This window comes from Paramormyrops kingsleyae, chromosome 16 (genome assembly GCF_048594095.1).
Source record: "Paramormyrops kingsleyae isolate MSU_618 chromosome 16, PKINGS_0.4, whole genome shotgun sequence".
NCBI classification, from domain to species: domain Eukaryota; kingdom Metazoa; phylum Chordata; class Actinopteri; order Osteoglossiformes; family Mormyridae; genus Paramormyrops; species Paramormyrops kingsleyae.
In genome coordinates, this window is record NC_132812.1 from 16,256,483 (window position 1) to 16,274,188 (window position 17,706).

The window sequence follows — 17,706 nt, forward strand, 5'->3', positions numbered from 1 at the left end:
ATTAATCCGTAGATTAACAACCTTTATAATTAATTGTGACTAGTTTCCGGTGCTTTTTTTTTTTTTTGCATGTTCTCCCCATGTTTTTTTCCACCCACATTCTAAAAACATGCTGAGATGAATTGGAGTTATCAAATAGCCCATAGGTGTGAATGGTGTAGTGAGCCCTTCCATGGTTTCGTGTCCTGTCCTGGGTTTTTCCCTGTTTATCCTTCCGTCTGTATTCCAGCTGCTTATCCTGTTGAGAGTCCTCAGTTAATTAATAAAGATTCCATAACCTCTTATCATGTTGAACCTGGACCATAAATGGTAAATGGACTGCATTTATATAGCGCTTTTCACCAAAGCGCTTTACAATGTATGCCTCACATTCACCCATCCATACACACATTCACACGCCGGTGGCAGAGGCTGCCATGCAAGGTGCCAACCAGCTCACCGGGAGCAATTTGGGGTCGATGGGTCAGGAGAACCCGGGGCTCGAACCTGCAACCCTCCGGTTGCCGAACGGTAGCATTACCTCCTGCACCACCATCTCATAAGAAGCACGGAGCACAGGCAGGGGTCAGCCTGGATTTAAAGACTGCTTGGCAGTGGGGATTTGCAGTTTTGGAGTGGCCATGGAGTGTCTCTTTCCTTTTTGTATCGCAACACAATGTATTCTGTGCAAAAACAGTGGGTATGGCAACACATATATTACAGTAAGACATTTACATTTATTCATTTAGCAGGCACTTTTATCCAAAGCGACTTGCAGTGAAGTGCTGTATCTACTGTATCTACAGAGACAGTCCTCCTGTAGTAAGTTGGGGTCAAGCGCCTTGCTCAGGGTCACAATGGTGGTACCCCCTGGGAGTGAACTCACAATCTTCCGGTGTTCTGGAGCCCAGTCAGATCCCTAACTACTAGAACACCACCATCCCCCTAGATCACCACCAAGCATTTTACAATGCTTGAAGCTGGAAATCTGAATGAAGACACATACCTGCCTGTAATTTCAGCTAAGCACCTATCTAGGAATTTGTGTGGTTAGTGCTAATTTGCCATATGTACAAAAGGGGCCACCTTTGGATTGGCATTTTCCATTGCCATTTTTCTTTAGCTAGTGAAAAATGGATGCAGCAAGAGGCAGAGGAAGAGCAAGAAGACATGAACGGAGAGGAAGAGGAAGATCCATGGTTACTGATGAAATCAGAGCCACAGTAATTGACCATGTTGGAAATCATGGTCTGTCCCTGAGGGAAGCGGGTCTAAGAGTTCAGCCCCACCTGCCTAGATCCACAGTGACATCAACTGCCAGGATTTTCAGGCAAAGCAACAGGTACTACCCCTCCTTGGATTGCCACCTTATCGTAGTGGAGGGGTTTACGTGCCTCAGTGACCCTGGGGGCTATGTTGTCGGGGGCAATAGCCCCTGGTAGGGTCTCCCAAGGCAATAAGGTCACAGGGGAGGGGCCAGACAAAGAGCAATCCAAAAGAACCCTATGATAATGTATTCTAGCAAGGTCTCATTTCCCTCGTCCGGACTAGGGTCACCGGGGCCCCATCCTGGAGCCAGGCCTGGAGAGGGGCCCGTTGGCGAGTGCCTGGTGGCCGGGCCTTGGCCCGAAAGAGGCACGCGGGACTGTCCCCAGGTGGGACCACCACCCGCAAGGGGAATGTCAGGGGTTCGGTGCATTGTGGAGTCAGGGATAGGGATAGGTCTCTGACTGTCATCTGCGCTTATGCGCCGAATGACGGTTCAGATTACCCGGTCTTCTTGGATTCCCTTAGTGGTATGCTGGTTAGTGCACCACGAGGGACTTCCATCGTTTTGCTGGGGGACTTAAACGCTCACGTGGGCAATGACAGTGTGACCTGGAGGGTGGTGATTGGGAGGAACGGCCTCCCTGATCTGAACCCGAGTGGTGTTCTGTTGGAGGCCCCGGGCAGACCCAGGACACGCTGGAGGGATTATATCTCTCGGTTGGCCTGGAAACGCCTCGGCGTCCTCCCCGAGGAGCTGGTAGAGGTAGCTGGGGAGAGGGAGGTCTGGGTATCTCTCCTGAAGCTGCTACCCCCGCGACCCGAACCCCGGACAAGCGGTAGGTAATGGATGGATGGATGGCAACAGGTACTATACACTATTTAGAGCATTCTGACTGAAGGCATTTGATTGATGTGTATATTACTGTAGTTGTGTGATTTGAGGAAAGTCTCTGGGAAAAATAACTGATGCATCGGTACATGTTTGTCTTTACTATAACCCACTGCTCTAGGATTTAGCATTTACCTCCCAGAGGAGGGAGAGGAAGAATTTAACAGTATTTGAGATTGTGTGGGACAATGTGCCCTTTCATCATTCTCGCCAAGTCACAGAATGGTTTATTGCCCATCCCCGGATGATGTCATTATTCTTACCACCATTCCATTCCTCAACCCCTTTGAAGAATTTTTTTCTGCATGGGGATGGAAGGTATATGACCATCGGCCACATGATCAGATGTCGCTTTTAGATGCAATGGCTGCTGCGTGTATGGACATCCACGTGAAGGACATCCACAGCTGGATAAGGCACTCAAAGAGATTTTTTCCTCGGTGAATTGCAAGAGAAAATATTCGGTGTGATCTAGATGAAAAATTATGGTCAAGTGCAAAGGACCGAATGGATTAGGCCAGGTCAACAGTATACTTGACTGTATACAGTGAAACTTTGCTATTTGGCGATTCTTGCTTTTTTTTTGTATTGAATGTAATGTACTTAAAGTAGGTGGTTGTAATGTATTTTTATTTTCCAGTGTATTGTGCAGCTGAATTTATTTCTATTATTTGTTTGTATTACAGTGTTTAATGTAAGAAATATCATACATTTTTCTTTTAATTTGCAATAAACATTGTGTGAAAATATAGGATACAACAACACATCATATATATGCATTTTGCAGCATTTCAAGTTGTTTTTTCATCCATTGTACTTTGTGTGACAAAGTCGTCTTGTGAGAGAGTGTGCGTGCTATAGGTTCGGCAGCATGTGTCACTTTTGGGTGAAGTGTGAAGTGTTTTGGTGGTTTTAGTGCATTTTGCACTAGTTAACTGATATGCTCAGGTGCATATCAAAAAATGGACATGCTATTGAGACAAGTGTGAAAATGATTGGAAATAACTGACATGGTCAATGACGGTGGCTCTAATTTCATGGCTGACCACTGTTCTTGGTTGTCTCTGACGTTGCCCATCATTTCCTCCACACCTACGTCCACATCCTCTCCGGCCGTGTTCCATTGTGTGTTAAAAATGACACCTCATTCTTACTAGTTTTATACCCTATTAGCAACTTGTGAGTGATTGAGAGTTAGATTTGCAGCAAGTAGTGCAACCAATTGCAAGTTAGGCCTAATTTCATTAGTGCATACATCTTTTATAGCAAAAAGTGTGACAGTTTACAAACTGTTTAAGGAGGGGTCGGATATCTGTGGACACCAACGACTTCTGCTTATTGTCCTTATGTTTTCACTACCCTATGTTTTCAGTTACTTTCTTCATCTTATTTCCCCTATATTCCCTTTTGCGATTGTCCACTTATCCTTGACCTATGACATCAGTACAGAAATTACTAATATTGGTTTCTGCAGCAGCTTAACTTCTCGGATCAGGTCCGCACCTTTATCCGGTCCTCCTGCAGAATAAACCGTCACATGTAAGTTCCTTATAAAACGTTTCTTATTGAAAAGTGAAAACTTATTACTGAAGCAAGCTTGCATTATTGCATTACATGTTTAGTATAATAACTATTCCAAATCAGAAATGAATCATTTGTAATCATTGTAGTTAAATCAACAGTGTCATTATGAATTTCATTGGTAATTACTGGTAATTACATTATATGCGCATAATCATGGATTTTTCTACCACAGGAGGTGGCATGTATATGACCATCAGCCCTATGACCAGGTGTCTCCACTGGGGGTTCTGGATGCTGCCTGTGAGGACATCACTGTGGAAGCATGCCGAGGGTGGATGTGGCGTTCAAGAAGGTTCTTCCCCCTCTGTCTTGGAAGACAAGACCTCAGATGTGATGTTGATGAAGTGTTGTGGCCTCACAGAGAAGACAGGCTGAATGCTGAGCTGGCTTGAAATGTTAGCTGTGTAATGTATTTCATAATCACATTTTTTTTCTGTTGTAAAAACTAATTTTGTCATTGAAAGTTGTTTTTGAATTTTATTTTATACCTGTGACTAGAAAATAAATTGTGCGCCTTGTTTTGATTCAAGTACATTTAATTCTTTGTGTAATAATCTATGCATCGGTCAGCTGTGCTTTCTGTATGGGGGCAATATTTAACTTATGACTCATTTTGCGTCTTTTTTACGTTGTAATTTTTTTGGCATGTTTGGTTCTTTTGTGCTATAGTGTTGAGATAACTGTCTACAGCCTTGGGAGATGCTATCAGAGGTTTGAGAAAGATAAAATGTGTCTTAGCAGCTGAGAAAAACTATAAGACCGACACCTTAATTCATATAAATATATAAAATATATAAAGTGCTGAATCTTGTTTTAACCCTTAATTTTCTGACCAGTATCACTGCTAGGTCACTGTCACCTGTTTCAGGACCATAAGGCCATGACTTTCATAGTCGGGTCTTTTAGTTGTTTCTCACCTGGTTAACTTACATCTTTAATCTTAATGTTTAGTTTTAGTTAGTGTGTGACTCCCCCCCACCCCCACCCCCAAAAGTCTTTAATTCCCTGCTCAACCACGTGGTTCTGCTTGCTGTACTGACTTGATGCTTTCTCAAAGCAGGTGCACCAAAAAAGGGGGGAGGGGCATTTTCTTGTTACATTGTTTCTCAATTGCTTTGGCACATTTCACGAAACATATTTTACATTCTCACAAGTAAAAGAGCATTGTTTAAACCATGAGTCAAAATGCTTAGGTATATTGTCGAAATATCAGTGTAAGTATGCTCCTGAACTCCAACAATTCTGAATGAAACACAACAAAGCCTACGTCACTGTAATCAATGGATTTTTTAAAATCATTTTGGCAGCTTGGTTAACTGTTTTGCATTTGGTAGCTAATACACTGGTCACATACATATATAGTTTTCAGTGTAAAGTTACTATAAAAGGGAAACTACATAATCTATTTTGACCAACAAGACTAAAGCACATGAAAATTGTGCTAAATGATAAACAATTTGCATTTATGTACTAAAACATTTGTAAATTTGTGTGATGCAATGAGAAATGATAATGAGTGCAGAAGTGACATTATGGTGTAGGGATTACACTTGCAAATGTTAATTGTCATTTGAGAAAGGCTCCAAAGTAATCAAGAAAAACCTTTTATGGTGTAAAAATATAAAGACACTGCTTTATAAATACTCAATAATAATAGGTAAGAAAATAAAATGAAGAACAGTGCTAGACAGTTAAATACAATATAAAGACTTCTCACAAGCATTCCAAAAAAAAGACTTTAAGGATATATGCAAATATGTTAATCTCATTTTATTTTCCTTGAGCATTTCTTTGAGCACTATTTCTGCTTCATTATTTCGTTTATCCAGGCGATGAAAGAGGAAACCTTCGTGTAAATGTTGGGATATGGTTCAGTGCATGGAACGGGTATCAATGACGCTATTCCGTGTGCTTTGTTCTTGCAAACAAGGGGTCCACCTGAGTCACCCTGGAAAAAAAGAATGGAGAAAGACCATCATCGTTTGATCCGAACAACCAAACATTCTACAGCTCCGCCTTATGATTCATAATCAAAGTGCACTTGCCTGACAGATCCCCTTCTTACTATCAAAGGTGCACAGCATTCGTTTGGGCTGGTAGTAATTCTGCCACTGCTTCTTGCACTCTTTATCAGTCTTGATGGAAACGGAGACTTCTCGAAGGATCTTCTCCGCTACCCCACCAGGTTTTCTCCTTCCCCACCCAGGAATCAGACACTGGGTATGACTTGAGATGTTTTCCTTGATGGATGGTAGCTTTATGGTCTTCACGCTCTCATTCAAACTGGCATTCTTCCTGAGCTGTTATGCAAACAATTGGATTGAGTTAGAAAAAATGAGGAATGTAACACCAGTGAATATTAATGTTAAAAGTATTGCATTTGAGATTTACTTTTTTCAGGAGATTCTTGCATTACGCTTTAATATAACAGAACTCAAAAGGAAGATAACCTGGTCAAATTCACTTAATATGAGTTCACCTTTATGAGTGCAATGTCAAAATCATTTCTATCTAATGTATGTAGACTATATCGATGGCACTTCTCTGCTGCTATCCTCTGCTGGGAATCTTCCTTTTTGGAGATATCATGACCTCCAAGAACCACTGTGATTTCTTTGCATCTGTAAAATAAGGGACATTTTTACTGTCGGTCCACAACTGTGTTGAGATCAACAACAACAACAGTATCCCAAACAACCAAAGTCCAAGATTATATTTAGCCATTTTCAAATTAAAAAAAAAAATGTAAGTTAAACTTATATTTCAAAAAAACTCACTTGCACAAGCCTTCACACTCGTGTGAGTGTTGGGGCCAAGCAATCATACAGGTATATCAACAGTTATGAACAGTGTTATAAACTGTCACAATCGTCTTGCATCCATCCTCCCAGATGAAGGGTTAAAAAATGAGAAAAGAAAAACAGATGAACTCACCCATATATACAGTGTGCTGCAGTCAGGATGAAGTCCTCCCGAATGAGGAAACCCCCACATGTGTGAGCGCCACGGACCTGCAGTGAGGCCATGTAGGGCCGGGAGTGAGGTTTGGCTGTCTTCCCTCCCAGGATGCCGCTCTCAGACGCTCCTACGTAACATAAACAGCAGAATCCAGGTACTGGGTAGCACAGCAGTGTGAACCAGTTTCAACCAGTGTGATGATATGATTTTCCTTTTTACTTCTGGACTCGCTCTCAGATAAAATGTCCAGCTACATGCAGCATATAATGGAAAGGCAAAGTGGTGACCCTACCTGTAGGAGGGAGACGCTCCTGGAGAAGGAGACACAACAGGGACAGCTGTAGGAGCATCATGAGACAGACAGACAGAGTACAGGGGTCTCTTTTATACAGATCACTCAACCGGAAGTGGGTGAAGATATACTTATCTAAAAGTAGATCAGTGCTGGGTTTCACAGGAAAAAGACAAAAAAAAAAAAAAACAAGACAAGAAACGTGGTCCAGAATTACAAAGAAATGCACAGTCCATACAAAGTGCTATACGTACAGTATCACGTATGAGAGTGAAGAGTGGTGTAAGGAAACCCCAAATTTAGGAAAGGGATGATGACAGGAAGTAACAATAAGCAGAAAAACATTAATCCTAAAACACAACGGTTAAGCTCTAAAAAATTTGATGCAGAGATGAACAAAGTGAGAGGTGAGACCGTAAGACATCCGTTTCACACCTCAGACCCCCACCCCTATTCCCTGCAGTAAGTGACGCATAACAAGACGGGTGGGAAAGCTAACTGAGAACCTTGGAGCTTCTGATAAAATGGGCCAGCTTTGTCTCACCAGGTGCCAAACCCAGAGACGCCCGGAGAAGAATGATAGTGTGCTCTTACTATTCAGGAAAGGAGATAAGAACTTTTTAGGTAAAATTTGCAGGAGTGTGAAGACCAAACTCGAGTTCAGAGCAGGTGGTTTTATTTCTGAGATATGAGAGATGAATGTGCCCAACTGAGAAACGGATGCAGTTGTTTTCACACCTTTAGCGGTGGTTTGCAGAGAGCAAGACTCACAACCTATCTTCACTAACACATATCTACACAGTGCACTAATCCACACACTCTTACCAAAATATCTTTCACTTTGTCATTGACACACGGACTATGAACATCAATCAGCCCTATGTCTGTGTAAAACATAATCTGGCTGGTTTTTAAATTTTATGTATTTTTTTATGGGTGACTGCATGCATTTAATATAACTGAATGCATGACATCCCAACTGACAATCAGAAATCAGAATTCTATTATTATCCCGGAGGAAACTGTTTGATTATTTGTCTGGTTGCATGCAGTGTAGAAATACTCCTGATTCCAGTCGAACACAGCAATTTTAGCAAGAATCGTACAAATAATGCGGCATCCCTGTAACCGCTATACAAAGTACAGCCCCCTTTTCCTTAAATGGTTTCACTTTCACATTGCGTCTTTCATTTAGAGCTGATCCCATGACTTTATGACTTTCATTGAATTAGTTTCGTAGGACCAAATCCGGAACCTCCGTAGTTAAAACCCAGGTGTTTAACTTCGGCAATGCCATGCTGTCCAACTGCCTGCAGATGGCATGTAAGAATCATTTAATGTATATAATTTTATTCTCGTTTTATTTTGCCGATTACAAACAGTGGCGCCATGCCCATTGAAGCTGAGGGGGCACGTAAGGAAAACACTAAATTTTATTTGTTAAATCCAGGTCAAGATGCAGAGAAAAAATTTAGCTTTTTTTTTTTTTTTTTTTTTGAAACGACAGAAGCCCCCCTGTCTTCCGTCAGCAGGAGGTAGCTTATTTTAAGTGAGATTGATAACTAGCTGTATCCTCCAGGTGGCAAGAGGATACAGTATAATGGTTTGGTAAATGAAAGACACAAAAGCATACTTTAGCAATTTAGCAATTAGCATTATTATAAAAATATAATACAATCGGAATTGTATTATATATAAAATTGGGATATATATCAAAATTGCAAGAAATGTCCGGGATATCGTATTGCATTCGTATGACATATATACTTTATGTAGTCAAACATTTTGTGCGTATTACAAGTCAGAAAATTGTATTTACCCGTTCCAGTTAATGCAGTGCTATTGCTCGAGCCGCTATTAACCAGAGGTGGAAATTTCAGGTCCAGAACGTAAAAATCCAGTCCAAGATTTAGTTAAAACCAACCATTTGAGCATAAAGAGTCACGGTCACAGAGTACTCAGCTGCTTGGTTGAAACAAAATCTTGGACTGGATTTATACTTTCTGGGCCTGAAATTTCCACCTCCGCTATTATATTTGCATGGTATATTTGCAAAAACAGTTTAATCCCCCCTCCCCCCCCCCAAAAAAAAAAAAAAAATAAAATAAAAAATAATTAAAAACGTCTGTCTGTCCTGGTTTCTGACAATCAAAGGAGGAAACCCTACCTTCGCCTCCCGAGCCGGGAACCGGTCAAATAGAACCAGTGAATGAATGACTTCATGTGTAAATTAATGCTAGCTGTGGTAAATCAGGCTAAAATTAAAAAAAAATATGCACGTCATCCAACAATTTAACTATCATGTTGGACCAAGGGCAGACTGGCAGCATGGCCTAATCAGTCTATGGGAACATTAAGAAAGCAAGAATCACACTATACCTTGGTTGAAGTGTTTGAACTACCATTAGACTGGGGCTGATGACCGGCTCAATTTTATCACCATCCAGTGACAGGGTGCCTTCCAAAATCTGGCCGTAAATTTGGGTCCCCAACCAGCTTAGTTGTTCTCTTGAATTGCTGGATGTCCTGAGCTCAGTGTATTATGCGCCTACTGGATCTGTCGCGGTGGGGCTGGGTCACCCTAGAAATCACGACTGATGTAATCAAATAGGTCCTACATTATAAGTGCAATGAACCAGCACTGTGGCAGGATGGTATCCATGAGTATGGATCCTTGATCCTGGTAAAACCATCTGGAGAGGCCGTCCGCTTTGGTGCTTCTCCCCCCCGGCCGGTTGGTCACCGTGAATCTGAATCATGTGCAAAAATAGCCAGTTGAGGGTTCAGCCTTTTAGTGTTTCTCACATACTCCAAATTCTTGTGATCTTTAGAGCCTGGGATGTATGTTTGGCTCCCTCCAGCCAGTGTCTCCTTTTTCCTGGTTACCTGAATCATAATTACACTCAGCTTTAGAAAATTTGAGATTAAACTGCTCAGTGATGCAGTTTAGACGGTGTGCCACTGCAATGGGATAGCGCATCTCCGATGCTTATATCGGATGTGTCTACCTCCACAACAAGTAGTCAATCGGGGATTAGCTGACAGAAAATGGGTGCCTGGAAGAATGCCTGCTTCAGTCATTACAAGGTGACTTGTGCTTCGAAGATTCCAACTTATTATCTGATGCGGTATGCAGGTTACGGTGGTGAGGCGTGTGGGAAAGGAGCTAAAATTACAGATAAACCACACGTAAAAATTAGCGAATCCAAGGAACTGCTGCACCTCTTTTTTGATTGTGGTTCTGGTTAGTTGGACACGGCAGCAGTCTTGGCCGGAGCCATATGCACAGTCCCTGGAAAGAGGATGTGACCCAAAAATGGTTAAGCTCTGGGCATGAGATTCGCAAACAGCAATACTTTGCAGAGACACTGTAGTACCTAAAAGACATTTACATGGTCAATAAAAGACAAGGAGTAAATCAAAAAGGTCGTCAATAATACACAATGAAACACTGGTCAATGAGATCCTGAAAGATATTGTTCATGAATGATTGGAACAGAGAGACAGTGTTAGTGAGTCTGAAAGGCATAACCAAATACTCATAATGGCCGTGGGTGGTTATGAACACAGTTTAAAGCCCATCTCCCTCTTGGATATAGAACAGGTCATAAAAAAACTGAACTAAACGAACCCATTTCAAAGCAGCTGGGATCAGGGGAAGAGGGAAACTGAACTTAGTAGTTACCTCATCCAGGGCATGGTAGCCAATACATGATCTCAAAGTCCTGGAGCCTCGCACAGAATCACAAACAAGTAGAATCAGGCAGTCAGAGAAAAGTAGGGAGCAAGAAGAACGCTTGTGATTGTGCACTGGGACAACAATACCTTGCACTGAGGACAATTAGGCAACACCAAAACCAGTGAAGAAGCAGAATCCAGTTTTACACTGGACTCACAATCCAGTACATCATGTGCAATAATTCATATTCAGAGTGTTATTATGGCCAATAATCCAGAGCAGTATGTGCAATAATCCAGGGTATCATGGACAATAACCCCGAATGTCTTGTGCAATAACCCTGAACATCATGTGCAATAACCCAGAATGTCATATCTAATGATCCAGAGTGTAATGTGCATTAATAATCCAGAGAATCTATCTATCTATCTATCTATCTATCTATCTATCTATCTATCTATCTATCTATCTATTTTCCTACACTAGAAGTTAAAGACTGCTTCAGGAACTTGGTTCCTGGTTCTGAGCCAGTACTTTTATTGTTCCTGGTCACTTTCGTGTACCAGTTTTCCACCACACGACAGGAAATGTGACCTTGAGGCTAAATAAGCATGGGAGATGCAAAAAATGTATAGGTTAGAATTCACACTTCATAGGTAAAGAAATGACATGGCCTCTACAATGGAGAATAAAGAAGTTAATTTCTTAGTTATTGTTAGTTATTTGATAGTTATTTGGGGGGGTGGGGGGGGGGTGGTGGAAAGAAGGTTGATTGTGAAAACCAAAAATACCTGATTGTGAAAACCAAAAATACCTGGTTCCAAGAACCTGGGAAAAATCATGTGGGCGCCCAGGATATTGCGAGATGGAACAACTAATCCCCCAGCGCTCTATCGAAACATGCTACTTATCAAATATGCATGCAAGTGGTTCTGTGCCTGTGCATGACACAATCGCAGGTTTATCTCAGCTTATTTTTCCACACTTGTGAATCTATGCTGCATTTGCATGGAAGCTTTGGCTGGTGGTAAGTAATATCATTAAAAAATATATTTCCATTGATAAGTAAATACCCAGTGGTTTTGCTGTTCAATGAAGGTAGCCGATAATGGCGTGCTGCATGTTTTTGAATCTTATTTTAAATGCTAAGAAGCATCCAGCACAGGCATGGACTGGCCATCAGGAAGTTCAGGAAGTTTGGGTCTGGTCTTCCCCAATGCCAGCATCCTCTGGCTGCTCCATGTTACCTGTCTGCCCTTGGTCCAACATGATGGTTATATTGTTGGGTGACGTGCATTTTTATTTCAGCCTCGTTTACCTCAGCTAGCACTAATCTACAACACATCAACTCATTCATCCAGTGCATTCACTCCGTTTTATCTGGTTCACGCTCGGGAGGTGAGGGTCCGTACTGATAGATTTCTGGTACACCAGTCCTGATGTCACTCCCCAGCAGTTTACGCATCACCACTTCATCACTGGTTAAGCCTGACTTACCGTGCAGCAACAGCATTTAGAGCCAAAATTCCAGCCTCAACGGTAACATTACAAGTGACATTTGTGGTACACACCTGTTTCAGCAACATGGGATGGCAGAAAGACAATACACAAAGCAGCTCTCCAGAAGAGGGGTTTTACTAGTCAGGTCAGACAAGACGAGAGAGTAAAACAAAACAAATGAGAGCACGAGGGGGCTAAAGAAGTGATGGTCCTTTCAATACCGACGTATCGAAGTCTGTGTTGGGTGCAGAGGACGACGCCCGTCAAACACCCGTAATGATGCGCTTATTGTTTCAAGGAGTGTGACGCGACCAATTCAACTGAGATGACAATCTGAAGTGAAGCTTCCAGGTGCCTTCCTGCGTCGCTGCTGAGTTGAGAGAGTTTCACTAGTCGTTGCATTTCAGTATTGTGCAGCGTGCAGTAAATATTTGTCACCATACCCAGATTTTTTGCATTGCTTTATTATCCTGCATTCTTAGTGTTTTCATTTTAACATGTATAACATTTCATTTGAGGGGTCCTTAAATTATGGTACGCTTATCAGTGTATTTAAGTGTCGGACATAATGGTGTTTCTGAATAAAAATCATAAATCAAACAAGCATGTTTATTTCCCCAAGAATCACCACACAAACATTCTCCTTGCTAGTAGCTCAACTAGTTGAATATTATGCTAATGATGCAAATCTCAAGGGCTCCAATCCCAGAGAGCTTGACCAAATTATAAGCTCTCTTGTTAGAGCAAGTTGATCTAGATAAAAGTGCAAGCTAAATCAGAAAAAAAACACACCACAGACAAACTTATTTCAAATACTTCCCACATAGTGTCACAAATGAAAATTTGTAAAGCATACATTGCACATAGACACAATGACATTGTTAGCTTAGTTTTGTTTAACGTTGAAAGTCTTAGTAACTTACATTTGTAATAGTGTTTGCAAAATCTTATTGTAATCCAATGTGGTGTTGGTGCCCCTCAGCCAGACTGCATGCTATAACGTCTTCCATCCACCAGATGTCGCTGTTAAATGTATCGAAACAACAACACTATTCCTGACACATTGAAAGCAACACACGCAGGTAGAAAATAACCAAAATCATGGAGTAACACAGGGACCAGCACAGCAGCACATCCATCTAACCAGAGCAAACATTTTCTCCATTATGTCACTGACTATGGCACCAGGGAAGCAGAATTTATTAAAAAGATTGCTTACTCACATCCCTGAGCATTGAGTCCCTGATGAGAAGGGTTCTCTGTGTGATTGTATCCATGGGGTGACACCTGCTACTGAGCTCGAGCGGTGGTTGTAAATCAGGCAAACTCCCAGGCTGCATGTTGCTTTTCCCTCCAGCTTTGTCACTCCAGTGATAGATGCTGAGATCGTTTTTGGCTTAGTGCCTGGCTAACCCTAACCCTAACCCTAACCCCAGTGCACTGCAGCCTACATCTCTGCATTTGTGCTCTCTCCATTCCAGGGCACGGTAGCTTTCGAGTCAGCCACCTCTGTGGCCTTTACACACACATGAACTTTAATGACATTCAATTGTTAATACATGGGCTTTAATATGGAGTTGGTCACCCTTTGCAGCTATAACAGCTTCAACTCTTCTGGGACGGCTGTCCACAAGGTTTAGGGGTGTGTTTATGGGAAATTTTGGCCATTCACCCAGGAGAGCTTTTGTAAGGTCACAGTCTCCACTCTAGTCGTATTGTTTGAACTGGTTTTTGCTTCCTTCACCGCAAATAGCAGTTTGTATGAGGCAGTTTTGAATTTGGACATGCAGCCACGTTAGACACCGTAGTGTGTGTATTCAGCGTGTCACAAATTGCATTGTAAAACCACAGCTTTTTGTTAGGAAAGATCTTGATGTTAACTTTAGGCATGATCTCCTCCCCCAGCTTGACAGCAAACCTAATAACTATGTCTGCAAATGCACTAATGTTGTCATTACTGTGCAAGAACCTGAGTTTCTTAGTTTGAGCTCTTGCGCATTTCTCACCTGCCAAACTGGCGTCTTTAATCGATGTTTACTTTTTGTGTTTAGTTTAGTATTGATCCCATTCTTGAACCCCTCCCATTAAATCCAAAGAATGAACCTTCCACTCCCCACCCCTGGAAACCTCATAATTCCCAGCTCAGCCTCAGTGTTACATGCTTCTGCAGGCTGTAGCGACTTACTGTCTTGATGCTTTCTCAGAGTGCTTTCTTAAACCATTTTCTTGTTAATAATAGAAATGTAAACATTTATATATGCATTTATTTTAAAAATGGATTTTTATTGTGGCTGGGTACACTATAACAGTATCACAATATGTCATTTTAGATAATCAACAAAGCAGTGCTAGAAAGGTGAATGAAATATAAACGCTTCATACAAGCATTCAAAAAAAAAAAACCTTTAAGGATATATGCAAACATTTCAAATAGGAGATTATAGGTTATATGTTACATTATATGTTAATATAATGGGGTTTTTTTTGTAAAACTTAAGGCCATGTTTTTTATAATTTATAAACACATTCGTAACAAATAATAATAATGCATTAACAGAGCATTATAAACATGGCTATAAATATTCAACAATAGGCATAACACATTATAGCCATGTATTATGCATTATGAATGCTTTATGAAGCTATCATCTATAATGCACTACAGATAGCATTATAGTGCAGTATACTGGTTGGTATGAGTGTTAAGGGTATCTATAGTGCCCTATAGATGAGAGCTTCATAAGGCAGTTATACAGCATAATAAACAGGGCTGTAATGTGTTATGCCTGTTTATAACTTGCTAAAAATATGGCCTTAGGTGTTACCGTTTTTTTTTTTTCTTTGAGCATTTTATTTAATATTTCTCATTCATTATTTCATTTATCCAGGCGATGAAAGAGGAAACTTTCGTGTAAATGCTGGGATATGACAGATTGCAATTGGGGGCTGTTAATGCTGCAATTCCATAGGCCGTGTCCTTGCAAACAAGGGGTCCACCAGAGTCACCCTGGGAAAAAAGAATGGAGAATGACCACCATCGTTTGATCCGAACAACCAAACATTCTACAGCTCCGCCTTATGATTCATAATCAAAGTGCACTTGCCTGACAGATCCCCTTCTTACTATCAAAGGTGCACAGCATTCGTTTGGGCTGGTAGTACTTCTGCCACCACTTCTTGCACTCTTTATCAGTCTTGATGGAAACGGAGACTTCTCGAAGGATCTTCTCCGCTACCCCACCAGGTTTTCTTCTTCCCCACCCAGGAATCAGACACTGGGTATGACTTGAGATGTTTTCCCCCTCTGATGGTAGGTTTATGTTCTTCACTCTCTCATCTAAACTGGCATTCTTCCTGAGCTGTTATGCAAACAATTGGATTGAGTTAGAAAAAATGAGGAATGTAACACCAGTGAATATTAATGTTAAAAGTATTGCATTTGAGATTTACTTTTTTCAGGAGATTCTTGCATTACGCTTTAATATAACAGAACTCAAAAGGAAGATAACCTGGTCAAGTTCACTTAATATGAGTTCACCTTTATGAGTGCAATGTCAAAATCATTTATATCTAATGTATGTAGACTATATCGATGGCACTTCTCTGCTGCTATCCTCTGCTGGGAATCTTCCTTTTTGGAGATATCATGACCTCCAAGAACCACTGTGATTTCTTTGCATCTGTAAAAAAAGGGACATTTTTACTGTCGGTCCAAAACTGTGTTGAGATCAACAACAACAACAGTATCCCAAACAACCAAAGTCCAGATTGGATAACCTGCACACCTTCAATAGAATTAACGGTAATGGTACTGCACCTTCATAATGCTTTTATAAAATTCATTAATAAATGATCAGTGCACCTTCATAATATATTCATTAAGTATTCGTAAAACATTCATGAACATCATGTATGTATACCTTAACATCCTAACATCCCTTAACAGCTGTAATATACATTAATAACAAACATTATACATTAATAACAAACATTATACATTAATAACAAACATTATACATTAATAACAAACATTATATAATAATAACAAACACTATAGTTGTATAATCATGTAATGTTTGTTATTAATGTATATTAAATCTGCTAAGGAATGTTAGGATGTTAAGGTGTACTTGCATGCTGCTTATGACTGTTCTATGAATGCATTATGAATGTATTATGACGGTGGACTTAATGTAAAGCATTACCGAATTACCATTGAAATAGAGCTTGTACAATACAAATCTGAAAAGCTTCAGGGACTGGTGAAGCCAAAAAAATTAGAAACACAACTATGAAAATGCTACATATTATAACGATTGTCTTGTATCTATCCATCCATCTTCCAGCTGCTTGTCCCGCTAAGGGTCACAAAGGAGGCTCTTCAGCTTATTCCAGGCAGCTTAGGGCACAGTGACTGGTGTTAGACCAGTGGTCCCCAAATCCAACCCCACAGCCAGTATTCCACTGGCTTTTTACAACCTCTTACTTTCATACATTCTGATCATGTCTCAAAAAATGTAAACTGTTAAACATTTCTCCCACTGATCGAGAAGTTTCGCAGATTTCAGGATCATCTTGAATTAAAAAATAAAATGCTATGACCCATTTTGAGTCAACATGGGATGTGACTTGGGCCATTTTTTGTACATATTTCCCTCCCCTTGATTTTATTTTTATCGTTCTGTGAAATTTTAGTACCACGTTAACTGGTCCTCGTAAAACAAAAAGGCAAACCGTAGGTAACACCACACAATATTAGTAGAGAATAACAGAGATGAAGGATTAAACAAATGAAAAAGAGAATGAAAAACAGATGAACTCACCCATATATACAGTGTGCTGCAGTCAGGATGAAGTCCTCCCGAATGAGGAAACCCCCACATGTGTGAGCGCCACGGACCTGCAGTGAGGCCATGTAGGGCCGGGAGTGAGGTTTGGCTGTCTTCCCTCCCAGGATGCCGCTCTCAGACGCTCCTACGTAACATAAACAGCAGAATCCAGGTACTGGGTAGCACAGCAGTGTGAACCAGTTTCAACCAGTGTGATGATATGATTTTCCTTTTTACTTCTGGACTCGCTCTCAGATAAAATGTCCAGCTACATGCAGCATATAATGGAAAGGCAAAGTGGTGACCCTACCTGTAGGAGGGAGACGCTCCTGGAGAAGGAGACACAACAGGGACAGCTGTAGGAGCATCATGAGACAGACAGACAGAGTACAGGGGTCTCTTTTATACAGATCACTCAACCGGAAGTGGGTGAAGATATACTTATCTAAAAGTAGATCAGTGCTGGGTTTCACAGGAAGATAGAAATAACCAGAACAAAGTGCAAAAAACAAGAAATGTGGTCCAGAGTTACAAAGATTTGAACGGGTAACTATAAGGACAAAAACCAAAGATAAAATAAAGATAAAGATAAAATCCAATGGTTAAGCTCTAAAAAATAACCTGCAGGAGAACAACAAAGTTACAGATGAGAACAAATTTGATTGGTCTTTGGTGAACAATGGTTGGCAGATTTACAAACATTAGTAAATCCATCACCACAATCAAA

At 40.9% G+C, this 17,706-nt stretch overlaps 1 protein-coding gene across 3 annotated transcripts; it reads right to left on the reverse strand.

Annotated features, from left to right (window-relative positions):
- Positions 1–5,476: 5,476 nt before the first annotated feature.
- On the reverse strand, positions 5,477–17,448 carry LOC111852716 (granzyme B-like). Of its 3 annotated transcripts, XM_072700589.1 has the most exons (6): positions 17,290–17,448; positions 16,974–17,124; positions 15,689–15,830; positions 15,255–15,509; positions 15,056–15,157; positions 5,477–5,567 (listed from the first exon to the last, which is right to left on the reverse strand). In XM_072700589.1, exons 1-6 carry the CDS (start codon positions 17,348–17,350, stop codon positions 5,520–5,522), a joined length of 759 nt encoding a protein of 252 aa, XP_072556690.1. In that variant the 5' UTR covers positions 17,351–17,448; the 3' UTR covers positions 5,477–5,519. The 3 variants fall into 3 exon arrangements, with proteins under 3 accessions (XP_072556690.1, XP_072556689.1, XP_072556688.1); XM_072700588.1 differs by lacking the exons at positions 15,056–15,157; positions 15,255–15,509; positions 15,689–15,830; positions 16,974–17,124; positions 17,290–17,448 and adding exons at positions 5,767–6,021; positions 6,201–6,342; positions 6,656–6,806; positions 6,972–8,110 and having other exon boundaries at positions 5,477–5,669; XM_072700587.1 differs by lacking the exon at positions 5,477–5,567 and having other exon boundaries at positions 14,589–15,157.
- Between the last annotated feature and the right edge of the window lie 258 nt (positions 17,449–17,706).

What these genes read in the sequence shown, in the direction of transcription:
- LOC111852716 (XM_072700587.1), bottom strand. Translation starts at nt 17,350, where the DNA reads ATGATGCTCCTACAGCTGTCCCTGTTGTGTCTCCTTCTCCAGGAGCGT. An exon ending in TTGACATTGCACTCATAAAG is followed by an intron (nt 15,510 to 15,688) that starts GTGAACTCATAT and finishes TTTGCATAACAG; the next exon opens with CTCAGGAAGAATGCCAGTTT. An exon ending in GTAAGAAGGGGATCTGTCAG is followed by an intron (nt 15,158 to 15,254) that starts GCAAGTGCACTT and finishes CTTTTTTCCCAG; the next exon opens with GGTGACTCTGGTGGACCCCT.